This window comes from Littorina saxatilis, linkage group LG15, assembly GCF_037325665.1.
Source record: "Littorina saxatilis isolate snail1 linkage group LG15, US_GU_Lsax_2.0, whole genome shotgun sequence".
In the NCBI taxonomy this organism is placed as follows: Eukaryota; Metazoa; Mollusca; class Gastropoda; order Littorinimorpha; family Littorinidae; genus Littorina; species Littorina saxatilis.
In genome coordinates, this window is record NC_090259.1 from 23943919 (window position 1) to 23971118 (window position 27200).

General features: G+C 43.2%; 1 protein-coding gene across 1 annotated transcript in view; it reads right to left on the bottom strand.

Moving 5' to 3' along the window:
* Positions 1 to 4105: 4105 nt before the first annotated feature.
* LOC138947963 (centrosome-associated protein 350-like) overlaps positions 4106 to 27200 on the bottom strand; it is a 166629-nt gene continuing 143534 nt past the window's right edge. The window contains exons 29-40 of the mRNA XM_070319486.1: positions 26595 to 26693; positions 25954 to 26031; positions 24462 to 24504; positions 24111 to 24195; positions 20166 to 20365; positions 18910 to 19410; positions 14427 to 14587; positions 13419 to 13641; positions 11841 to 12826; positions 10229 to 11164; positions 9814 to 9955; positions 4106 to 9190 (exon numbers count right to left, since the gene is read on the bottom strand). Of these exons, the coding sequence (XP_070175587.1) occupies positions 8490 to 9190; positions 9814 to 9955; positions 10229 to 11164; positions 11841 to 12826; positions 13419 to 13641; positions 14427 to 14587; positions 18910 to 19410; positions 20166 to 20365; positions 24111 to 24195; positions 24462 to 24504; positions 25954 to 26031; positions 26595 to 26693 (4155 nt within the window). The 3' untranslated portion in view covers positions 4106 to 8489. The remainder of the gene's footprint in view (positions 9191 to 9813; positions 9956 to 10228; positions 11165 to 11840; positions 12827 to 13418; positions 13642 to 14426; positions 14588 to 18909; positions 19411 to 20165; positions 20366 to 24110; positions 24196 to 24461; positions 24505 to 25953; positions 26032 to 26594; positions 26694 to 27200) is intronic.

Here is a 27200-nt window from a genome sequence, read left to right on the forward strand (position 1 = left end):
AAAGCAGTGATACATTTCAGCATTTTATTTCATTTCACATATATATCTGTCTCAATCAGCTACTCTGCCAGTTCAAATTCTGCAATTCACTACAGGCACTTTTACAGTCTCTAACTACATGTATGTTACATGAAACCAGGGGAAAATGTTCCAGAGAAATCTGGCGCCGTATCAAATGTTATTAAACAGGAATCAAAACACTGACATGTTGTACACCTTTTTGCTATGCTACTGTACTTACAAATTGAGGTAAGACAATCTTTAATACATCCCATAACATGTGCAGATTTCTAATAAACAGACATTTCACAGTTCAAAAAGCAGTAAGTAACAGGCCATGGCTGGTATATATATGACTAAGTGCCAAAAGGTGCTCACAGAACAGAAGACGACTTTGTTTTACAATAAAAATGTTTCTAAAAACGTGTGTCTGCTGAAAATTGGTGTGTGTGTGGATGAATGTGCGAAGAGATAGTGGACATAATTTCGTGTGTCTGACTTGAACGGTTTTGAAGTTATCTTTGTTTAAAGTCAAAAATAACGCCAAAACCGGCCATCTGAAAAAGGACATCGTGATACCTCGTGTTTTGAATATGCCACAGAAAAATAACAAGAAGCACAAATGAATTGCATTTAGTTTGATTGAATGCCTGAAACATCGCTTTACAGACGAGACCAAACGTCAAATCTAAATCTCGAGAGAATTTTTTTTTTTCGATAACCGAATTTTAAGGTGTCGCACGCAAGATGATTCGTCATCACGGCATACATTTTTCAATCGCAGATATTTACTAAATTTCTTTTTCAAAAACTCTGGAATTGATGTCGACACGTCAAGCGATAACGGTGTATCAAACTGCTGTCTTTCAAGTAATCCAGCAAAGACTGCAGAACTTTTGAACAGCATTTTTGAAAACGATTTGAAAATTTCGTCATATCTTGCGTGCGACAAAATGTTCGGTAATTAACGGTTATTTTCTTTTAAAAACAAAATTTACATGTACAAAGATCTACTTCATTTACGGAACCACGTGACACATTCTGTGTTCAAAATTTGTGAAGAAATCACGAACCACGATTGCGCTATCAAGTGTTGAAATTATGTCGTCAACATCTTTTCAGATCTTGCGTGCGACACCTTCTTGCGTTCAACATAAAATGTCACTACCTTATCGAGTTTAATGGGTAAAACTAACTATTTGTTGTCTTAGTTTAATCTTCTTAATTAAAAGCGTAATAAAACCGAACTTCTAAGATGAATTTTAATTGAGATTAGCGAAAGAGCGGGCACGCAAGTCGACCTTAAAGTAAAAGAATGATAACACGAGCGTTTGTCGTGTTGTCTTGCGTGCAACACATTGTCCAAAAAGGAAAATGTATATTTTTCTCAGACGTTTTTTAAGTTGAAACCTTGAAACTTCACACACATTTGGGGTTTAATCGCCCCCATGCATGGTAAAAGTCTTGTTGACCCTTGTCAGATTTCAAGGTCACGGCTGGGTCACATGTGGTTCAGAAAACGGATGAAACATATTTTTTCAGAGATTTTTGAAGCTAGAACCTTCAAACTTCAAACAACGCTTTTGCTTAATGATTGTTCAACATGGAGAATTCAAGGTTGATCCTTGAGAAATGTGAAGGTCATAGCAGGGTCTCGTGTGGGTAAAAAAAAAAACATAACCTTTTTCTCAGAGTTTTTCAAAGCAAGAACCTTGAAAGTTCACATTTTTGGGCTTAATAGCCTCCATACACGGTTAAAGTCTTGTTGACCTTTGTCGAATCTCAAGGTCACATGGGCAAATCAAAAACACGAAAATGCATCATTATCTCAGTTTTTTTTAAAGGGAGAGCCTTCAAACATCACACAACTCTCAACTCCGACTTAAAGAAGTTAAGGTAGATCCTTGTCACATGTCAAGGTCACAGAAAGGTCTCGTACGGGTAAAACAAACAAAACAAACAGATAATATTCATTTTTTCAGCTTTGTTGTTAGCTAGAATAGAGGCACATGCCACCATTCCATTCTACATGACTCATAGAAATGTATGATGTATGACGTAATTGCATTGTGTGTAATGACGCGGCTGCCTCTGTAGTTATTCCAGCCTTTGAAGAAATGGCGTTTTTCCTTGCTTGGACACATTTTTCCTTTTCTTGGATGTTTCAGGAGTTTGGGTGAGTTTGGTGTATATGGTTGAACACAATTTAAAATTTGCATAAAAGTGTATTAAAATAAACAGTGGTAGCCAGTCTCATCTGTTGTGTCGACAATTTAATCTCTTTTGTGTGACCTCAACTTGACCCCTCTGAATGCTCTCAATCATGGAAATTGACCACACTTTGATTATAACCAAACAACATCAAAACTTTGGAATGTGTGAAGTTTCAAAGGTGTTGCTTAAAAGGCGTTCGTGAAAATGACAATTGTATGTGTCTGACTTCAATGCGACCCCGCTGCGACCTTGACGTTTGATTTTATCAACCAGACTTTCATCATGTGTGAATGACTTCAAACACTATAAAACTAGTTGAAGAAATTGACAATTTTTCAAAGTTTAAGCCAGATGGCACTGCTGTGACCTTGAAATTTGACAAACATTAACCAGGCGGTCACCTTTTTTAGAAAATATCCTTAAAGGATCTTTAACCTTACTGTGACCTTGGAATTTGATGAGGTTTAATTTAACTTGCGTAGTGTGCCAAGTTTCAAGGCCCTAGCTTCAAAAACATATGAGAAAACCTCATTGAAAAATGTATATGTTTGACCTCAACGCGACCCTGCTGTGACCTTGACTTTTTCAACCAGACTTTAATCGTGTGTGAACATTATACACTAGAACTGTGTGTATTTTCAAAGCTCGTGCTATAAACGCGCTGAATAAATTGAAAATATTCCACATTTGGACCAGATGTGACCCCGCTGTGACCTTGAACTTTGACAAAGATTAACAAGCAGGTCACTTTTAATGAGGTTTTATAAAAATGCTGAAAGTATGTGAAGTATGTAAAGTCTAACTGATCTAGTATTAAAACATGTAAGACGTGACAACGACAATTTTCCAGTTTGCAAAGGAAATTTAACCTCGCTGTGACCTTGAAATTCAATGTTGTTTAGTGTGATGTGCACCATACCTGGAGGTCATTATACTTTGGTTGTGTGCCAAGTTTCAAAGCCCTAGCTTTAAAAACGTGCGAGATAACCTTAATGCTATGACTCAGTGCCGTTTTGAATGATATAACGAACAAAATTATCGTTATTTGTAAAATCATTTGGGTAAATTTATCTTTTCTTTTCGTAATTGGGTTCCAGCATCTGTTGTCTTAACAAAAATCACAATATCAGTCGTGTTTGTCAACTTTTATTTTTTAGCCCCTTTGTCCGCTTTTCGTGCGCACCTTTTGGCACTTAGTCATATACAAGAGAATGTACTTCTCTTCAGCATGCATGCTCAAGGCATACAACTAATTTCAAGTTTGTTTCCATCATCTCCTTGTTTGGTGCAACCAATGCTAACAATTCACAGGCCAGAAAAAACACAACTAAGGCCCCCCCAAAAAATAGGTGTGGTTACGGTAACATAGCCAAAAAAAATAGGGTAGGAAGGTAGGCAATCACTTTTTTTTTTTTAACTTTTTTTTCTAATGTGTACAAATTAAACCTACTTGACAGGGAAATAAGTGTGCGACTCGGGCGATTTTGCTTTCATTGCGTTTTCTGCACTGGTTTTTTGTTTTTTTTGTTTTGTTTTTGACAAATGTAATAAAAAGTTATAGGGTCGGCCCCTAAAAATAGGGTAGGTCGGGTTACCGTAACCACACCTATTTTTTTTTTAGGCCTAATTAAACTAGTCATGTGTGTGTGTGTTTGCAATTTCTCATACCTGAAGAGACATTCAGTTAAGATGGGATACCAACAAACAAACAAACAAACAAAATTGTCTTCTGTTTCTTTGAGAATCATAGTTTGTCTCATGGCAAGTATGGAGAAGAAAGTCATCTGTTGGATTTGAATGTTTCTTATTCTCTCAGGTCCCTCTCAGGTCCCTCTCAGGTCCCAGCTAGAGACTGGTTCCGCACAGCTCTCACTTACTCTTGTTGTCTTTATTGCCAGTGCTTACTTCCCCTTTGTTTTTTTTTGGTTTGAAGAATTTGTGTGCGAGCCAGTTAAAGAAATACATAAGAACACCAGCTTTAAGGCTTTGTTCCTTTGGTGTTTAGTTGTCCCACACTGTGTTTACAATGTCTACATTAAATACAAGTGAACATACTATACAGTGGAACCCCCCTATTACAACCCCCAAATTTTAAGACTCCCTCCCTTTTAAGACCCTGTTTTTGCAGACCTTTTGTTCATAAACCTCTGTTCAAGTGCCCCCTGTTTAAGACCCCCTCCTTTTTCAGACCCTGTTTTTCTCTGATTTTGTGGAGGTCTTAAAAGGGGGGTTCCACTGTGCTTCACACAACGTTACAGTGATGCCAAGCCTCTACCACCTTCATATTGTGCCTGCAGGCCTACGACGCGCAAGAGAATATATTGTATAAAAACGGCTGAGAAACAGCACGGCTGTGTTTGGACGGAATAAAAAGTTTGGCAGGCTGGTACGTCACACTCACTCCTTAACTGTCACCTTACAAACAGCAGACAGGCATCCACTAACACTTTATGATTCTCATCGATATCTCACAGTTTCACCCATGCATCACACTTCGTTTACAGGTCAGTGGACATAATAACATAAATGGATGAATTTTCCCTCAACTGAATCAATGAAATTGGAGAACGTAAGGTGTAAAACGTACAACATACCTAAATTGATGAATTTTCTTCGAAACTGAATGAAACTGAAGAATGTAAGCTGTATGCCATTAAACAAAAATTGTAACAACAGTTTGGGTTAAACCAAACGTTATCAGTGTCCTATATTACTTTCCATATTTTGTAGCATGCCCACTTTACAAACAGTGGCAGCTTGTATGTTCAAAACTAAGGCAAAAGAATAAAACACAAAATATCAAAAGCAGCTGAATACAAGTACTGTAGAAGCCTCCTTGAAATGATTCAATGGTCAAATAAGTAGACAATATGGTATGTAAACTGAAGCTTTGAATGACACAGACATAAAGAACCAAGAACTATGCTGGTTCATCATTGTCACAACTAAGACAACTAAACAGGCAATTAGGAACAGATAATCAAACATAAGATCATTTTGCTTCCCCAAAACGTAAGCTGACCTCAACTTAAGTTTTGAGCGTGTTCTGCAAACTCAAAAGGAAGAAAGAGTGCAAGTGTGTACACAAAATGTTTAATAATGGAATTAATCTTTACTGCAAGATAGGGTCACCGTGTCTGTTGAACACAGTGCAACAGTTGTTTGACAAGCTGATATCTGAATGAAACAAATCATGGGGGCCTGGTAGCTCAGTTGGTAGAACACTGGACTTGTGATCCGAGGTTCACGGGTTCGAATCTGGGCCGGGAAGGATCAACTTTATGTGGAGACTCAGAGACGGTATCCATGTTCCACCCCTGTGTTACCACTGTGGCACGTAAAGGACCTCGGTCATTCTGCCATCAGTGCAGGTGGCTGATTACACCTAAACACACACACACCGGGGTAGTGCGACTCTGTTGCTGCTAGTTTTCCACTGGGAGGAAGTGACCTGAATTTCCCAGCGATGGGACAATAAAGTAATGAAAATGAAACAAGAAAAAAAGAACTGAACAGACACATTTACACAGCGACACTGCCTGGAGTATTCAGATCTAATCACAGACATGTCCAGCATTTTACAGTCTGGAGTCGGGTAATATAAATAAATAACCATGTATGTACACACTCATGCCCTCCGCTTTCCACAGCACAAACACCCCTTCAGAACCTAGCAACAAACAAAGGAGAAAGTCACTGGATGCCATACACTGAGGCACAATTTGTAATCTGAGGTCCCACCAGTGGATGAATTTTATGAATATTATACGTTATTTGCGTGTTTGACCAAAATATGACATTTTACACAGATCGAGACAGTCATTGTTCTCCGAGACCGCGATAGCGGTCGAGGTGAACAATGACTGTCGAGATCTGTGTAAAATGTCATATTTTGGTCAAACACGCAAATAACATTTATGTATCGATCGAATTCCTTTCAGGTACTATGACTTTGTTGTTGTTTTGACGATTGAACGAGCCCACACACACTCCTGTGCACACACACATGCAATCATGAATCAAACACATAAGCTTCATATTTGGGCGTTTCAGGTTGACCGAAACTTCAAAGGAACTACAAAACACACGTCATGTACTGACTTTGTTGTTGTTTTGACATTGAACAGCACACACACATGCAATCAAACACGCATGACGTGTGTTTTGAAGTTCCTTTAAAGTTTCGGTCAACCTGAAACACCAAATTATAAAGTTTTGTCGGCCTCTGACGTCACATGACTCAAAGAAGGGAAATCCAATGTCCAATCGATACATAATAATTTAACTTTCTCCGGTGTGAAATTACAAAGTCCAATCTAATGTGGAAAAAATGTGGTTGTCGCTTCCAATGTTTTGTTTTCAGTGTTTTCACATCTGAAGTTGTAATATGTACCACATATGAATTTCTCACTCTAGATAATAAAGTTGTCTCTGTCTATGGGAAATTGTTTTAAACCAGTAAGTGAATAACCTTTTCTTCTGCTCTCTGACTTTAAAGCAAGCCTGTTCAAATTCCACAGAGATTCAAAGATAAGACTGAGCAAACACAAAATGCACAGTATTTAGAAAAGAAGGGTGCTGGACTTGTAACTTGTATTTTGTATCACAGATATATCTGACATAAATGACTGCTGTTACATTGAAAATACTGTGAATGACTAAGTTGTTGTTCTTTTCAAGCACACACAGGCATCATCGCAAAATACTGTCCACTAAAGAATGTTGCTGATATGTAAAGAGACCTGAAGATGGAAGGCAGCAGCCTGATACAGATAGATATAAACATGTATATGATGACAAGCAAACTATTATGAAACACATGCTGAGTGGATGATTACAGCTGTTTCCTTGGCAACAAATAACAGCACTTTCAGCAGATAGGCACCATTTAATTCCAGTGGAAGCTTCTTTTAATTTTACCTTCAGAAATTAGCAATCAACGACATATCATCAAACACTGCCCTAGAAGAATTGACATCAAATTCAACTTCATGATTGATTACACAAATATATATATATACGTCACGTATTGAACAAAATCAGTGTGGAATGAATTTGTAATATATAATTAGTCATTACAAAAAAAAAAGCAAAATACTTTCAAGATCAATGCACTTGTACACAAAGTGTTAACCATACTCGCTAACCTCAGGAGTATAGTTTCCAGTCATGGGTGGAACTTCTACATCTTTACAATACAAACCAGTCCACAAACAAAATGTACACACTGGTTGGTTTTAGACAACCTTCTCTCGCAACACATTTCTTGTACTTGTTAAAATATGTGTCCAGCGGCCACATAATCAAACAGCAACAAATTAAAACAAGAAGCAGGTGAGAGGACCATTACAGATCTAAACCGCAATAACAATTTCACACTAACATTTTCTCTCCCTGTACAATCGTATGAATCGACGATGGTCTACTTTCGTTTAAATGTCAGAATAATCCTTGAGGTTCTCATTTAAATCCATGTCCTATAAAGTATAATAAACCAGTTGCACTACCGAAGGCAATCATGTATTTTCTCTGTACAATCAAAAGTGCCTATGTTCAACTCATAGGAGCTTTGGATTCTTGAAGAAACGTTAAGGCACACATGTTTTATCTGTATAATTTCAATCTCTTCGTTTAGTCAGTGTCGTGCATCTCTTACAAGGCAGCTTGTGTATTGTAACTGGCACCTGTACTCACTTTCTCACATAGTTGTCTTGACCACAAGTATCCTTTTCTAACACAAGTACTCTATCAGCTCTGGTTTGAATCCAATATATGCTGTATATATATATATAAGTCAGACCTGGAATAACGCAAGCATGGTGTCTACAACTTACGAGCAGCCTTCACGTTCCATCTCCAGCCAGAAAACTGTAACCAGCCGTCGAATGTACTGTTGGGTAAACAGAGGGGTACTGGAAGAAACAGTCTTCAAATTCAAGCAAATCTGTCTCCACATTCAGTGCTTGCACACTCTTCCATTCGTCGTTCAATGCTACTGTCCAACATCACACAGCCTGTCTTCACCAATGTTTCCCGTTGCTTTCCAACACAAAACTTATGTGTTTCGCTTCTACCGTCCACCCAATAACTGAACTGTCCCACCACGCTATAAAACTGTCCGCAATGTGCACGACTTTCTGCCAACTCAGATATCTCTGTTCCAAGTGTATCACTCCCCGTGCAAACTCCACTCGCACACACACTACCAGTCAGGAAGCGACAGCAGAGCCCAGGGTTCAAGGACAAAGGCTGACTCACACACGGTCACAACCCTCTCACGACGTCTGTTGACGCTGCAGCTTTTTCTTGGCATACACCCTGTTGACGGTGTCCACAGTGTCGGCCAGCAGGGAATCAAAGATGGTGTCCGTCAGCTGCATCTTGACGGCAAGCTCGTCGCTGTCGTAGTTGATCCAGTTCGCCTCCTCCTCCCTCAGCTCCTCCACCAGGATGGCGTCCACATGGTCCTTCTTCTTGCGCACCAGCCACTTGTTGGCCACCTTGCCGCGGTAACGCCCCGACGACCCGTTGAGGCCCAGGATGTCTGTCACCGTGGACTGCACCACTGGCATCAGGTCGTCCTTGGTGTTGGGCGGCTTGTGGCCCTTGAAGTAGCGCGTTCGTTTGGCCGACGGCTTCTGCCAGGCGGGGGGCTCCGTGTCGTCCTCGTGGCTGTAGATGTCGCGCACGATCTCGCCCGTCAGGTCGAAGACCAGGTGCTTGAAGGTGCGGCGACTGGCTGACACCATCCCCTCCATGTGTTGTTGTTCCCCCGCCGCTCCCCCCTGTGAGTCCGTCTGGGAGAGGTAGCTAGGTGGGGGCGTGGCCGTCTCCCAGGGTTCCCCGCAGCGTCGTAGGTTCCAGTATACCTCCACCGCGTCTGATATGATGGCCTCCACCTCGGCGCGCTCGTGCGGGATGATGAACAGGTCGGAGGGTGCGCTGGGCTTGCTGACGGGGCTGGCAGGGCCTGAACCTGTCACACAAAACGTCCAAACTTTAACTGACAATTCAAAGACACAAATGTACCACTCGACCATAGATCGATCAAGGAAAGCTATTAGTGAGGCTTTCACTGTTGCACGGCAAGAACATTTCCATGCTGGAGTGCAAACAACATAAGCTAGGAATAACAGAGATTCTTCACAGCTCAGATTCAGCTTATCGCACCACCATGCTCCCTACACTCCTTGCACACAATGTGCACAAGAATCCTACCCTCTCTATCTGAGCATAACTGTAGCCAAACAATCCAGAATAAAACATCCAACCAACCCCCATTCTCTTACATGACATTTTCTTCTATGTACCCTTTATACCCCCTGCCCTCCAACTACACAGCAGCATGTTACATTGACATCATCACCCCCCCCCCCCCCCCCCCCCAAGGACCTTGAATTTTTCTGATTCTCTGTTCATAACCTTGGTATATTTACCTCCATTTTAGGACTCCCTCCATTTTAAATCCAGATTTTGTAAGTAAGTTCAAGGTCTTAAAAAAAAAGGGGGCAGTCTTAAATGTTTTATTTTGTGTGGGGGGTATTAAAATGGCGGAAGTGATATGCCAGGGGTAGTCTTAAAAACGGGGTTTCACTGTACCTGTACGTCCACGTCCGCCCTTTGTCTGGTCCCCAGCTCCAGGATAGGGTGGGGGTGGTTTTCCCGAAAGACCGAAGGCATCATCGTCAAAGAACTCCTGATCGTCTTCCATCAACCCAGAGAAGTCGTAGTCATCGTCATGCTGAAAACAGGAAGAACTGGTTCAAATTTGGCATCATTTTATATACACACTTATTTATTCTCCATCAAATAAGTTAAGAACTGCCACCTGCATACAACCACTTACAGCTAACCCTTGGTTATGTTTGGTCGGTTTCTTTGCCTGTGCGTGTATAGTATGCTTGGTCGATGTATGTATTGTAAAGCGCTAAGAGTAGACATTTTTCTAGAATAGCGCTATAAAAGTTTGCATTATTATTATTAACCCACTTCTCAAATTCGCCCAAACTCTCACCTCTTCTTGCAAAGGACTGCTGTTGACCGGGCCTGGAGACTTGGGTCGTTGGAACGGTTCGGGGGACATCGATCTCCGTGGCTCCTCCGCCTCCACGCCCGATTCCGGCTCCGGAGAGACTCCGACCGCTGGCTCCATGCTGCTGTCGTGAGACGGGTCAACGCCGCTATCGTTGTCGGAATATCCGTTCACCAAGGGCGAGTCCCTCCTGTCACCCGTCTCCTTGCGGTTCTGACGGATCTGCATCATGGTGGAAATAGCATCGTTCAGCAGGCCGCCTGCTACGGAGGACGTTGTGTTCTCCACCTTCTGACTGTCTCTCTTTGTGTCCTCCTTCTCTTGCGGCATCTTGGGTTTGGGGAGTGTTTGGGGCGGGGTTTTCTTGCCGGGGGGTGAGCGGGGCGGCGAGTGTCGAGACGCGATCGAGTTCATGGTGAGCACACTGTCGTCCATCAACGACTTGGTGAGGTCGGCGGTGATGTCATCGGCCAGAAGGTCAAGGTTCTTTCTGCCCGCAGGCGGTGTTCTCAATTTTAACGGAGAGCTGACCACAGCTTCCTCCTGCCTGACGTGAATATTGTCCTTGGCTGACTGGCTCCTCTCTCCCTCGGTGGCTGAGGACACTTCATCCTGGTCTGTGAGGGACTCGTCAGGACTTTTAACGTCTTCACACTCATCTTCCTCCACAACGGAGATCTCGCTGCCAGGAACCAGAACACCGTGGTCGAGCGGACACGAGAAGTAACGCTTGCCGTCCCGCTGTCCGTCTGTGTCGCCCTTGGGTGTGTTCAGTTCCACACCCGCCCAGAATCCAGGTGCGAAGGAGACGGGTCCCTTGAAGCGGAGTGTGCCCTTCTGTCCACTGACAAGCACTGTGTCTCCCTCGTGGTAGTCCGCCAAGGGGTCCGTCATCAGTAGGGGATCTGGCGATTCCTCCTGCAAAATTATCGGAGAGTAATTACTTAACCATTTTTGTATTCACCTTGTCCAATACCAACATTAATTAGTGAACATTTCATGATTTCCACTGTAACTCAACGCAGGGCTTCTGTGCGCAGATTTAGTTGATGTTCCACTTTATGAAAGGTGGCTTCCCCTTTTCATGCAAGAAAAGAAAAGAAATCTTTATCTCCTTCACACAGACCATTTATTACAGATCAAAACAAAGACTACAGGGCTCTCCTGCCCCAAAGTAATAAAGTGGAAAAAAGGTAGACCTGTTATATTGATGAACACAAACAGAGGATACTGTACAGGAACTGAAAAAGTGTACATTTTTCATTTTCATAACTTTGTTGTCCCATCTTTGGGAGCTTCCTCCCAGTGGAAAGCTAGCAGCAACAGAGTCGCGCTACCCAGGTGCATGCATGTTTAGGTGTAATCAACCACCTGCACTGATGGCAGAATGACCAAGGTCTTTTACGTGCCACTGTGGTGACGTGGGGGTGGGACATGGATACTGTCTCTGAGTCTGCACCGAGATTCGAACCTGTGACCTAAGGATCACAAGTCCAGTGCTCTACCAACTGAGCTACCCGGCTGAACACAAACAGAGGATACTGTACAGGAACTGAACAAAAGTTAATTTGTTTTGGATTTCAGCCCCACTGACCTGATCGAAGGGAGGCGACTCAGCGCGAGGAGTCTGTGTGGGCGTAGCGTCCTCCTCCCCGAGCAAGTCGCACAGAGCGGCGTCGATAGAATTCAGCTGACCTTGACCCGTCGCCTGGCTCCCGGACTTCCTCTCCGAGATGGAGGGCAGGCTGACCGAAATGTGCTCGCTGATGTCTTCTTCCATTTGCACACTCTGAGCCGCTGATTTCTCCTTCGGGGATGAGTTGGCCTTGACTGGCGTGCGGTCCGACTCTGAGCTGATGATGTCCTCTTCCTCTTCGTCAAAGTCGTGAAGGTCGCTGTAGGTCGTGGAGCCGGTCGACCTCTCACTTGAAGGGCGGGAGAGAGTCCTGTGAGAGTTGATGCGAGATTCGCTTTCGCTGTCCGACTCCTGAATGCCTGTGGCGGGGCGAGATGACCCAGACCCCGCAGAAAGATCCTTCCCTGCGGCTGGGGTTGTTGCTTTGAGGTCAAACTTTGGAGCAGCGGAACTGTCTGATTTTGCTGTGGAAACGGCGCTTTCGATGACCTCGGAGACCTCCGACTTGGGAGCGGCACCTTTAGCGGATCCCTGAGACAGGTCACCGCGAAGGGAGACGGGGATCTTGGCCAGACTCTTGGAGGCCGTGTCTGAGAACTCCTGCGTGTAGGACGCATCGTCCATGATGCTCGCCGTCTTGTTCTCCTGGTCGGCCTTGGTGGCCTCACTTGTCTTGATGTTCATGATGGCCGACCGCGACGGTTCCGACACGCTGGCACTTGCAGAGTCTGCTGCTTCCTCGATGGCTTCCGACACGCTGACGTCTTCCGATATGCTGTTGGCAAGGCTGGGCTTGTTGTCGGTGCGACCCTTCTTGTTGTCCTGGCGTGAGCGCTCAGACAGCGACTCGCTTCCTTCAGAGATGCGGTCCATGAGTGCTGAAGAAGTTGGTGTGGTCGTCTTCTTCTTGTTTGCTCGGTCAGCCAGTGGAGACACTCGGGAGTCTGCAGAAAAGAAATTGCCATGAGTTTGAGAAAAGAATCAAGCAGGCCTGCTCTAGGGGCCATCATAGTGTGACTCAGAAGCTGGCCGTTGTTTTCCCCTGGTGACTTTCATTCTACAATGCTTACAATTGGAGAAGAACATGAACTACAATTTTCTGTGTAAAAAGGCCTAGTTGATGCCAGTCACTCACCTGGCATTATAAATGGTAACACTGAAATGTTTCCACACGACAAACTAACGACAAACTCACATTGAATCTCAACATGAGAACATTTCTATGTTGTTTCATTTTCTTTGTCACAGAAAGAGCAACAGATTGACAACCAAGAGACTAAATGATGCAAAAGAGCATTGGGCACAAAACAACTGACCACGTTTTTGACTCTTTCATTTCCCATTATCACATAATTCTCCAAGCAGGCTGTTAGCTTAGCAAACTAGAACAATGGGTAATAACTGACAGGAACTTTCTTTGACTCTTTCTTTCCTATTATCAGATGACTCTCCAAGCAAGCTGGTTAGCTTAGTAAATTAGAACAATGGGTAATAACTAACTTGAAGCATCCACAAAAACAAAAACATTCAACATACCTCTGCTATCTGATAAGGCAGGGGAGGTCTGGTTGGAGTCACTGGAAGAGTAGTTGACATCATCCGGAGGGTTGCGATAACTGGGGGAGGGGGAGGAGGAGGGGGAGGTCTTGCTCTTGCTGGCGTGCGGCTGTTTGATCTTGGGGGGTACCGTAGGCTTCCCTCCCTCACGCTCCAAGTCAGCCTGCTCCGTTTTCACCTGGTTGATGTACACCTCGTAGGCCTGAAGAGAGTGAAAGAAAAATGTGAAATGAAAGTAAAAAGAATACTATGTCATTACTAGAAGATGACTCTGGGTTCCAAGAAAGGCAAACACGTCTCAAACACATGCACACACACCAAAAAAGTGGCAGGGAGAGAAGTGGGTGGGGTGGTGGGGAAGGAGGAAAGTCGTTCCACAATGCCTTAAAAAACAAATGTGACATTCAGTGTTAGACATGTCAAACAACAACGCAGAACTGCACGAAAAAGCAGGGCAGATCAGTGCCTTTAGATTTAAGTGGCTAGAACTCACAGTTGAATGTTCCGTCTTCACCCAATATCTGCTCTTCCAAACAATCTCTCTCCTTCTCCCAACCTCTTAAACTTTCACCAACAGACAGACAGGTACTCCTTCCAAACCCTCCAAGTTTAATTTAATTTAATTTAATTTAATCTAATTTACTCTATTTTCTCAATGCTAGGAAATTTGGGTCGCTTCCTCCCAGTGGAAAGCTAGCAGCAACAAGAGTGGCGCTACCCAGCTGTATGCGTGTTTAGGTGTAATAAGCCACCTGCACTTATGGCAGAATGACCGCGGTCTTTAACGTGCCACTGTGGTGACACGGGGGTGGGGACTTGGATACCGTCTCTGAGTCTGCACATAAAGTTAACCCGTGTCCATCCCTGCCAGGATTCGAACCTGCGACCTTAGGATCACAAGTCCAGTGCTCTACTAACTGAGCTACCCGGCCCCCGAGCAGCTGATGGCACCTACAGACTTGTGCGAGCCGAACGGTTTTCTCTCACCTCCACTTGTTTCTTGAGAGACTCCTCCTGAGCGCGCAGCTTCTCTTTCTGTCGTCTGGAGCGTTCCTTCTTCAGCATGTCAGCCTCTTTTCTCCGCCGTCGCAACATGTCGCTCAGCTGTCTGATGCGCACCTCGTAGTCCGAAACATCTGACAGCGTTTCTGTACAACCATGGTAAAACTGAGTGTTAAAGTTAGTTACTTTTTACCATCCTGAAGAAGTCAGCGACAAGCTGTTAAAACATTGATTAAGAACGCACCAAACCAGGTTGTGTTCTCCTTTTGTTTAAATGGTAAAGTCACTGTCTGATTGTGTGGCGTGCCAGCAGGAAATTGTAAAACTGTCGAAAAGCATGTCCCCCTGGAACATTTTTGAAACAAGAAGGGCAAAGCCCATACGACTCACATGCTTGACCTTAACCTTTACATAGCAATGACATCATACACTAAGAACTGCTTTACACATTTTTCCTACCAAAATACATGTGACCTTGACCCAAGGTCAAGGTCATCCAAGGTCATGCAACACAAAGCTGTTAATTCAAGACATAGGAAGTACAATGGTGCTTATTGGCTCTTTCTACCATGAGATATGGTCACTTTTAGTGGTTCACTACCTTATTTTGGTCACATTTCATAAGGGTCAAAGTGACCTTGACCTTGATCATATGTGACCAAATGTGTCTCATGATGAAAGCATAACATGTGCCCCACATAATTTTTCAGTTTGAAACAGTTATCTTCCATAGTTCAGGGTCAAGGTCACTTCAAAATATGTATACAATCCAACTTTGAAGAGCTCCTGTGACCTTGACCTTGAAGCAAGGTAAACCAAACTGGTATCAAAAGATGGGGCTTACTTTGCCCTATATATCATATATAGGTGAGGTATTGAATCTCTAAAACTTCAGAGAAAATGGGAAAAATGTGAAAAATAGCTGTTTTTTAGACAACATTTATGGCCCCTGCGACCTTGACCTTGAAGCAAGGTCAAGATGCTATGTATGTTTTTTGGGGCCTTGTCATCATACACCATCTTGCCAAATTTGGTACTGATAGACTGAATAGTGTCCAAGAAATATCCAACGTTAAAGTTTTCCGGACGGACGTCCGGACGGACGGACGGACGACTCGGGTGAGTACATAGACTCACTTTTGCTTCGCATGTGAGTCAAAAATATGATGCAAAATCATGCAATCCTCAGAGTGATCTCTGTGGCTTTGAAAATACTGAAAATACGCCAATTGGCAGAAAACCTCCTGCAAACCTTAAACTGTCAAAGCAGACCTAGAATCCACATGGAAACTTCTCTGGCTTCTCATATAGAAGAGGGGGAAAAGTTGTTCTATATAAAGGAGAAAAAACATCAAACTAAGATCAAATACATCTGCTAATTCATTCAACAGCGAACGCAAGAAGAAGATCTGCTAATTCATTATACATCACACCTCAAACCTCAGCCTATTTTCCCCTTTATAAACCTTACGTTAAACCACACGCGCAGTCTCCTAATTTAGCTCCATGAAAGGTTTGTCCTCACACTGATTAAATCTCAATATGTTCACTGTTCTCTCAATGTCATGCCACTTCCATGGAGCTATTTCTAGAGCAGGCATGGGAATTGAACAAAGTAACAAGAAGGGCAAAGCCCATACGACTCACATGCTTTACACATTTTTCCTACCAAAATACATGTGACCTTGACCCAAGGTCAAGGTGATCTAAGGTCATGCAACACAAAGCTGGTAATTCAAGACATAGGAAGTACAATGGTGCTTATTGGCTCTTTCTACCATGAGATATGGTCACTTTTAGTGGTTCACTACCTTATTTTGGTCACATTTCATAAGGGTCAAAGTGACCTTGACCTTGATCATATGTGACCAAATGTGTCTCATGATGAAAGCATAACATGTGCCCCACATAATTTTTAAGTTTGAAACAGTTATCTTCCATAGTTCAGGGTCAAGGTCACTTCAAAATATGTATACAATCCAACTTTGAAGAGCTCCTGTGACCTTGACCTTGAAGCAAGGTAAACCAAACTGGTATCAAAAGATGGGGCTTACTTTGCCCTATATATCATATATAGGTGAGGTATTGAATCTCAAAAACTTCAGAGAAAATGTGAAAAATGTGAAAAATAGCTGTTTTTTAGGCAACATTTATGGCCCCTGCGACCTTGACCTTGAAGCAAGGTCAAGATGCTATGTATGTTTTTTGGGGCCTTGTCATCATACACCATCTTGCCAAATTTGGTACTGATAGACTGAATAGTGTCCAAGAAATATCCAACGTTAAAGTTTTCCGGACGTCCGGACGTCCGGACGTCCGGACAGACGGACGGACGGACGACTCGGGTGAGTACATAGACTCACTTTTGCTTCGCATGTGAGTCAAAAAAGGCTGAAAATGTGTAAGTACATGTAATAGCAAAGTCAACGGCATGAAGGGGGGTCCGGGGGCATAGCCGGGTTTTTTCTTCTCCAAAGAACCCAAATGGTGCAATTTGGTGTCATCTAAGCTCCAAGTTTGCCATTAAATTCAGTTTTTTGCCTCCCCCATTTATTTTTTTGGCAGACACTTTTGCTTCTTCGGCGGAACAAAAAAATATTTCGGCGAAAATTTGCCTTTCGGCGGACAATTCCCATGCCTGCTTGAGATAGCCATCACTTTTGCACCTGTAACATTTTCCTTCTAAAGCCAGCAGAACAAAATACACACACAAAGACCCAAACTGCTGACTATACCAACACACAGAAGTTACACTGAAAATCACGAAACAAACAGCACTGAATACAAGGGCTTGATAAATATAAGAGAAAAGAAAATACCAGAGCCAAAGCCAATAAAAATGAAACTGAAAGAACAAATCCCACAATAAAACTGGAATTCGCTGAAGAAAAGAAAAGAAATTACCAAAAAAATATAAAATTCACAAAAGCCTAAATCCCATGTCACATCTCATGAACACTTTGAAATGGAGCTTATCCTTTTTTGTAATATGGATCACCTAGCACATTACCAGAATAGACGTATGAAAATGGCCAGAGCAATGATGTCTGATAAAGAAGGATCCAGACCTGGGAACCCCTGTTTTGCACTTGGAGTATTCTCAAACAAACTTGGTGTATTTTCAGAAAAATTAGCGCACTTCACAAAGCATTTGAACATCCATGATTCAAACATGCTTCACACGTGTCCGTCGCACCGTTAATTAAGTTTACCAATACATTTAAAACAAATGCTTCTTTTAATGTTTACTGACAAAACACTGGAATGCGATTGTGAAAAAAAGCAGTCTAGGAAATTTTCTCGTCGTTTTTTTTCCATTGACCGTACTGATTGTATTGTAGACAATCATGCATACAAAATACGGCGAAATCGTATGGGTTCCCAGGTCTGAGGATCCTTTCTCCATCGTTCCAAACACTTACTGATGACATGCCACACAAAGGCTCAGATGATCTACTGTAACTAAGTAGTTATTACTTCTTTTTTCGAAACACTTGTCACTCAGAATAACAAAGTTTGTGAGGAATATATTTACAATGTGCAAAAGAATATTATATGAATGAGTAATATAAAACAGATTGTGCGAGCAAGAGTAATTACACTTCGCTGCTCAATAATTATGAGCTCACATCATAATTAACAGCAGGATGATTTACTATCCAAAAAATGTCCGCTTGTGATTCCATCACACACAGGTAATGACAACTGTTTGTAGGAGTAAGGTCACAGAAAATGCCATCCTTCTCAGCATATTCATGAATCAAAACAAAATTCAATTCTAATTTCAAATTTTTCATGAAGTTATATGACCCTGAGACAATTTTGTTACGCTGTTTAAATTCTCCGAAAACAAGGGACAGTATACATGCAGTAGTTACTTTAAAAGTTTGAAACTGACGGAGTTACTTTCCATGCCACAGGAGAAAAATTGGTTAACCATACTGAGAAGGATGACACAGGCAGAGTGGTAGCGGCATACACAGCACAGTGCAGAAAAGGCGACAGCAGCTAGTGCTACCACAAGCACACAACACCCACACCTGGGAACCCCTGTTTTGCACTTGGATTTCTCTAACAAACTTGGAGTATTTTCAGAAAAATGAGCGTACTCTATGCAGCATATGAACATCCATGATTCAAACATGCTCTGTCGCATCGTCAATTAAGTTTACCGATACATTAAAAACAAATGCTTCTTTCAATGTTTACTGACAAAAACTGTGCTCATGACTAAAAATACCAGATCGGCTTTGGCATACACTTGTGAAGAAAAAAAGTCTACACATTTTTCTCGTCATATTTTTTTCCACTGTCCGTAATGATCGTATTGTAGAAAATCATGCGTACAAAATATGGCAAAATCGTATGGGTTCCCAGGTCTGAATACCACTACCGCTAAGGTCAGAACAGCACAAAAACAACACCAAAGCCACTGTGACCTCCTGACCCTCCACAACCGACTGCTGACCTGTGTGTGACATGGACTCTTCAGATTCGCTCTCCGACCCCGTCTTGCGCGACCAGGGCTGAGGCAGGGGGGAGTTACCCGGCGGAAGTAACCTACCCACGGGTGATTGCTTCCCCTTGCGTCCCTTTGCCGGCTCCTCCTCCTCTTCGTTGACGGAGCTGTTGACGATGGTATCGTCGCTGGAGTCGTGACGCTTCTCTCCGGGGCTGCTCCGCTGGTTGCTCTCGCTGCCACCGTCAGGGATGTCCTCCGGAACGGAGCTTTCGCTGGCTTGTGAAGACCGCGTTCGTGGGGCTCGGGATCGGCTGGAGCTGTCTGTGGCGGTCCGTTTTTCTGACGCTGAGATGTGGGTGGAGACTTGTTCGGACTGGCTGAAAGGGGTGTAAGAGGAATCCCGGGCCGATCTTGGCGTGATGGCGGAGTCTGATCGTGCTGTTCTCTGGGTGATGGGTTCTGCTGCCCTGGCGGATGGTTCTGGGCGCAGGTTGCCTGGAGCTTTGACTGCAAACACACACAGTAGATGATCAACATATCGGTGAGTTTACCAAAGAATGGTTATTAGACGTTAGAAGTGCATGAAAAAATGTCCTGAGAAATTGACTTGGCTGCCATGTTTACACACTGCAAATTGGTTTGTCAATACCAATTTAAAACACAAACAGATGCACCCAATTTAAAAAAAAATTTTTTTACAATTATTATGATGCATTTTCTTCTTCTTTTTTTAATTATATAAAATAAAAAGAAACAACTATATAACTGGCCAGCTGCACAATCTTCAGCTAAATAATACCATCAGACATGACTACCTTATGTCAATTCTTTAGAGCTCTACTTAGACTATTTTCTGCAAGTTCTGTGACTGCTTTACAATTTCCAATCAGCATTTTCAAGGCTGACCATTTCTTCTGTTAATTGGACTCCTTTGTAAGATTCTGTCAATCATTTCTGCAATCATTTCTGTTTTGCTTCCACAATGGTTTTTTTTCTCGGTTATGTCCTTCTTCAGCGTTCATGGGCTGAAACTCCTATGGACACTTGTGTTTTTAGCACAAGTGGGTTTTTACGTGTCTGACCGTATTTCTTTCGAATACATCACCTCAATTTAACTAATAGGAGTTACCTTACTTACCATTTAGGCAGCCATACGCCGCTTTCGGGGAGGGACCTGTTATGTCCAACACTGTCACTCATTTCCTTTGTGCTTTGCAAATTCCACCCATCTACCTCTATCCGTTCCGTCTCTCTATCCTTACCTTTGTTCTCTGTTTCCTTCTGCTTATCCCCCGAGTCAGCGCCAGACTTGCCGGCCGCCCTCGCCTCCCATGCCTGCAGCGCTGTGCGTTCCAGCTGCAGCACTTTTTCCTCCTCAGCGTCCAGGTCTCGCTTCCAGCGCAGCAGTTCGCTGGCCTGTTTCTTGCGCTCCATCAGTTTCTGCTCCCTCACCGTCAAATACCTAAAAGGGGTAACACAATATTAAAAATTATCATACCTGAGTTAACCAACACCACTGCAGATAGGATGAAAACTCTGGATCTGTGATTGTTATATTGAGGTTGACAAATGTGACCCTCCACCACGGAATGAGTCAGATGTCACCTCGCAGGGTTCTGCGCTAGGCCTTATATACGTCCGGGGGGTGTAAGGTATCAGTGTGAGGATCACCTTAATCACAGGCTTATAACTCAAAGAGTTTTCGCTCTTTTCTAAAAACGGTTTTCACCACTGGATGGAGCTTCAAAATCTCTTCAAGAAAATGTAAAAATATAAAAATCTTGCAAAGGTGACATGCGACTCATTCCGTGTTGGAGGGTCACAAATGATGTGGACTTGTGTGCAGAATCCCTTTGCCTTTTTTCCGCTGTAGCCCCGAATAAAAAAAAACCAAGAATTGTTGGTTATTTGAACGTTACGGTTTAATTATTGCCAAAAAACATGTTACATTCACAATTCTTGTTTTTTGATTCAAAATGTTGGAACGTCAGCAGTCCATCTGTTTTAGGATTGCTGTAGCCCCGATTGTACCCCATGCTGACTTAGTACTGTAGCCCCGATTGTACCCCATGCTGACTTAGTACTGTAGCCCCGATTGTACCCCATGCTGACTTAGTACTGTAGCCCCGATTGTACCCCATGCTGACTTAGTACTGTAGCCCCGATTGTACCCCATGCTGACTTAGTACTGTAGCCCCGATTGTACCCCATGCTGACTTAGTACTGTAGCCCCGATTGTACCCCATGCTGACTTAGTACTGTAGCCCCGATTGTACCCCATGCTGACTTAGTACTGTAGCCCCGATTGGATTGGATTGGATTGGATAAGATTTATAGTCCAGTGAGGTTACCCTCATGGAAATTCGGGCTGCTTTCTCCCTGGGGAAAGCGAGCTGCCATACAATATACGGCGCTACCCATATTTTTTATTTTTTTTCCTGCACGCGTGTATTCATGTTTCCTGAGACTTAATGCCGTGTGAGATGGAATTTTTTGTTACTTTATTCCAAGTCCCACGGGTTGTACCCCATGCTGACTTAGTACTGTAGCCCCGATTGTACCCCATGCTGACTTAGTACTGTAGCCCCGATTGTACCCCATGCTGACTTAGTACTGTAGCCCCGATTGTACCCCATGCTGACTTAGTACTGTAGCCCCGATTGTACCCCATGCTGACTTAGTACTGTAGCCCCGATTGTACCCCATGCTGACTTAGTACTGTAGCCCCGATTGTACCCCATGCTGACTTAGTACTGTAGCCCCGATTGTACCCCATGCTGACTTAGCACTGTAGCCCCGATTGTACCCCATGCTGACTTAGTACTGTAGCCCCGATTGTACCCCATGCTGACTTAGTACTGTAGCCCCGATTGTACCCCATGCTGACTTAGTACTGTAGCCCCGATTGTACCCCATGCTGACTTAGTACTGTAGCCCCGATTGTACCCCATGCTGACTTAGTACTGTAGCCCCGATTGTACCCCATGCTGACTTAGTACTGTAGCCCCGATTGTACCCCATGCTGACTTAGTACTGTAGCCCCGATTGTACCCCATGCTGACTTAGTACTGTAGCCCCGATTGTACCCCATGCTGACTTAGTACTGTAGCCCCGATTGTACCCCATGCTGACTTAGTACTGTAGCCCCGATTGTACCCCATGCTGACTTAGTACTGTAGCCCCGATTGTACCCCATGCTGACTTAGTACTGTACAGTAAAACCTGAGTCTAGCGGACCCTTGTTGTAACGGCCACCTGCTACATACGGACAGTTTATCATGGCACGAACACGATTTCAACAATAACTAACCTTTAACGGGCGGACACCTGCCACTTACGGACGCGGACACGATTTTTCGGACCGTAGGAAGTGTAAACACTGTCACAAACGGACACAACGTACATAAAAACGCAACTTCGAAAACTCGACTGTTATGCAGTCAGTGCTCGGCAGCCGTAGCCGTAGCACAAATGGTTGTTGATTGGTTGTCCTGTCCCTTTTCTGACCAATCAGTGGCTTGTTCAGATGGAGACCCACTTTCGCTCACTCACTTTCGCTTTTCCGCATTGTGGATACAGTCACAACCAAAAGCAACAGTAGACTACTGTGTTTGAAAATGGAATCTCCAGCAGGAAAAAGAAAACCGTTGACTTTAGAGCAGCGTGTCGCTGCCTTGAAAAAACTAGATAGCGGCCAATCATGCCGAGATGTGGCGAAGGAGATGGGATGTGGTAAAACACAGATCGCGAGGATCAAATCGGAAAAAGAAGATGTGATGAAGGAGTGGGAGTCAGGTGCGCGAATCGACCAAAAAACTGTGAAACGTCGGAAAACGCAATATGAAGACCTGAACAACGTGGTATGGGAGTGGTTTTGTACTGTTCCATGCATTTATGCTGAGACTAGAAAAACTGAATGAAACAAGAGCTGACCCAATTTGGTCGAGACACACTGCGGAATTTCCCGTTGAATGACTGATGAAGAGTCAGCTATTTTTAGCTTTGTGACGTCCGACTTGCGTAAGTTTGAATGCACAGTGTGTGTAGGGAACGGGGTAGGTGGGGGGGGGGATATGTTGTTGTTGTTGTTGTTTGCTACATGTATCATTTGTTTACTCACATTTTCAGTGAGTCTCATGTTCAATCCAATAAATACATACTACAGGACTGACAAAAAGTGTCTTGTTCATTTTACGTGCTCTTTGTAAAATATTGCCCCGGCCCTTCCACCTGTGAAGAAGGGACACCTGTCTAATAGGGACACTATTACCATTCCCCAAGGGTGTCCGTTAGAGACAGGTTTTACTGTAGCCCCGATTGTACCCCATGCTGACTTAGTACTGTAGCCCCGATTGTACCCCATGCTGACTTAGTACTGTAGCCCCGATTGTACCCCATGCTGACTTAGTACTGTAGCCCTGATTGTACCCCATGCTGACTTAGTGCTGTAGCCCCGATTGTACCCCATGCTGACTTAGTACTATTATTGTGAGAGTGGGTCATCTCTTGTTGTTTTAGGATTGCTGTAGCCCCGATTGTACCCCATGCTGACTTAGTACTATTATTGTGAGAGTGGGTCATCTCTTGTTGTTGTGTAGTCAACCTGGCACTGGTGTTCACTTTCCGCAGTTCTGCTGTCGTCTGCTAATTGACATTGGAGAACCAAGTTTTACTCATGGCAGATTTCTCAGTTTCATACACCAAAAATGTCTTTACACCCCCGGTATAGGGGTGTGTATAGGTTTCGCTCGATGTGTTTGTTTGTTTGTTTGTTTGTTTGTTTGTGTGTTTGTGTTCGCATATAGATCTCAAGAATGAACGGACCGATCGTCACCAAACTTGGTGAACAGGTTCTATACATTCCTGAGACGGTCCTTACAAAAATTGGGACCAGTCAAACACACGGTTAGGGAGTTATTGGTGGATTAAAATTATACAAGGACTTATAGAGGGACATCTTAATGGTCAAAGGGAAATAACCATTCTCACTCAGTCACTGCCACCAACTGAGAAGGTTATTTCCCTTTGATGGGGGTGTTTTTCCTAACTCGGAGGAATTTCTTGTTATGTTTCATATCTGCCAAATTTTGACATGTGCTGAATTTCCTAGAGTGGTTTTTTTTTTATACATGCATGAAGGCTTTAAAACTGACTACAGCTATCCCTACTTGAAAACTCTTGCAACAAAAGAACGTTGAAATTCTTACTTTTGGTCCAGTCTGAGCTTCTGTTGCTTCTCCATCTTCTTGGCTTTAGACTTCCTCTGCATTATCTCCGTGTCCGACTTTGAATCTGAAGCAAAGCAAAGAGAAAAAATAATACAAATCAAATGAAACGAAACAAAAAAAGGAATAAAATCAAAAGTTCTCAAGATCAAAAGCTTGTGGATTTAATTCAGGCGCTAGTTTTTATACAGAAATCTTATTATTCCATTTCAATGAATGCTTCTTCCTGCTTTTAGGATAGGAAAATAATACTACAAACTGGCACTCAAACACGATCAACAGTGACATCATAGGGCACAAAATTCATGTACAGATACTCCAAAGTTAACTTACCTTTTGCATACGACACATCGCTTGCATCGGACAGGTCCTCCATCTGTGTAGGTACAAAAACAACATCATCAGCAATCAGATTCCATTGCAATCACAGGTGTTGAAACAGCATAAAAAGTTAACTGTTGTGTCAGCAGTGCTGAGATAATATGAGGTAAGATGAATGATCATATGCTAAGTGAAATTAACACCAAGATGTGGCTCAAAGCAAAAGCAAATGATTCTGTCTCCTTTTCCGCTTCACTTGCAACTTGTCCTTATTTTGGGTTTGGGGATTTGTACGGTTGTTTTTCTCTTTTCTTTTGCTTTGTTGATGGGTTTTTTCATGAGACTACAACAGGGATGCAAACAAAAAATTTAAAAAAAGAGGAAAAGTTGCGGGGGTCTGGGGGCCGCAGAAGGCCCCCAGTGGGGTCCAGGGGCAACGCCCTGGCGGGGGTTCAGGGGGCAGCGCCCCCTTAAGCTGAAGCATTTTGAACAAATTAATGACCAAAAACATGCATAAACGGCAATATTACCCTAAAAAAAACCTTATATTTACAGTGTCTAAAATAATGTACAATACTTACTGTTTTACTAAATTTACTTTAGAAAAATTACTGCTTATAGACTATAGAGTTTAGTACCACTAATATTTTTACCAAATGAACAGTCATTAGACTAGAGTGTTCTGTCTTCTGATCATTGAAAATATGGACAATCATATACTTGTATAAAGCAGCCACATGACATTACTTGGAGAGAGAGGGACAGGGAGACATAGATATGTTGACTCACTCGTTTCTGCAAGCTGTATCAATCCATGGCACTGACAAGAAGGCATTGGCAAGTCACAAAGTCTGTAATGGCAACTGTAAAAATCCCTTTGCTTTGGATGTATTTGAAACTTTAAAACTTTGTCTCTGACAGATAATTAAAAAAATGGTTGTGTCTTAGCAGTCATGCCACAAAGCCGCGGCTGCCATACACCACTGGTTTCGAACACGCCACACAAAATGCGTTTCCGGCTTTTTCAATTTTGCGGATGACATCGCCTACTCTTTGCTCGTTGACGTTTCTGTCCAACCACTCCCATTTCCACTCATTCTTTGCGTTTTCCTTGATTTTCTTTTCAAACCCGCGTTCAACGAACTTCATGCACGAAGCCATTTTTCGGGAAGGCACAAGTTAACGCGCCCGCGCTCAAGACACGTGTTTGGAAATGACAAACGGTTTACAGCTTCGCCCGTTTAAGAATACGGCTTTCGGATTCGCCCGCTTGAGAATAAACACAGAGGCATGCTCGGTTTACATTTTTCCTCTTCTTTTTTTTCGGCGATTGTGCATGAAAAACGGCGATTTCAAAAAGTAAAAATGGCGATTTTTTCGCCGTTTGGCGGCTATTTTGCATCCCTGTACAACCGCCGCCTTTTTAAGCATGTATGAATATTCAAATTCCATTCATGAGGCATTTTTGTTTCACTGCATTCACTCCAAATGACTGACAACTGACCATGCTGGTTTCATCCTCTGTGTGCACATCCGCCGGTCGTCCCAGTCGCCCTTGCAGCTGCTTCATTTTCTCTCTCGTCTGTACAAATTACGAAGCAAAAGTGTCAAAGCAAAAGGCTCAATGCTTTTAAAAAGCAGAGCCCCCGTAAAGCGGTGTAGGGCTGCCTGAATGGCAGGGTAAAAACGGTCATACACGTAAAATCCCACTCGTGCAAAAAGTGAATGTGGGAGTTTCAGCCCATGAACGAAGTAGAAGAAAATGCAGAGCTTCTTCTCTTTATTAGAAAACAAGAGTTACACAGTTTGTCTGTCAATTTTTCAGCAAATGAACCATGTACCCTTTCCCTCAGGTTCCAAGCAGGATCTTTTGCACTAAAATGTATTGTTGTTGAGAGAAGAGAAATAGACAAAACAAGGGTTATGGCATAAGAAAACAGGTGCTTTTGTACATATAACCCTCGCCTCTACAAAAAGAGAGAGAGAGAGAGAGAGAGAGAGAGAGAGAGAGAGAGAGAGAGAGAGAGAGAGAGAGAGAGAGAGAGTTTGTCTGTGTGCATGTATGTTTGTGTGCACGCATTCTAGCAGTTAATAAAATGTGGATGTGCACAGTGTATACAAAAAACAAGGAGAGGGAGTCCTTACCTCGTTCTGCATCTTGGCGATCTGTTCGTGTTGCTTGAGCAGACTCTGCCTGTGTTCCCTGGCCAGCTCCTCGGTCTTGAACATCCTGTTTATCTCAGCCTGCACACACACACAAAGATAAACATGCACATTAACACACAAACACTGATAGAGAAACAGTGGTACATATCATATGACTGGGTGGCTGAGTGGTAACGCACTTGCGCTCAGAAGCGAGAGGTTGCGAGTTCGACCCTGGGTCAGGGCGTTAGCAATTTTCTCCCCCCTTTCCTAACCTAGGTGTTGGGTTCAAGTGCTAGTCTTTTGGATGAGACGAAAAACCGAGGTCCCTTCGTGTACACTACATTTGGGGTGTGCACGTTAAAGATCCCTGGATTGACAAAAGGGTCTTTCCTGGCAAAATTGTATAGGCATAGATAAAAAAAATGTCCACCAAAATACCCGTGTGACTTGGAATAATAGGCAGTGAAAAGTAGGATATGGGCCGAAATGGCTGCGATCTGCTGGTCGATGTGAATGCGTGATGTATTGTGTAAAAAATTCCATCTCACACGGCATAAATAGATCCCTGCGCCTTGAGTCCGAGTCTGGAGATACGCGCGCGAT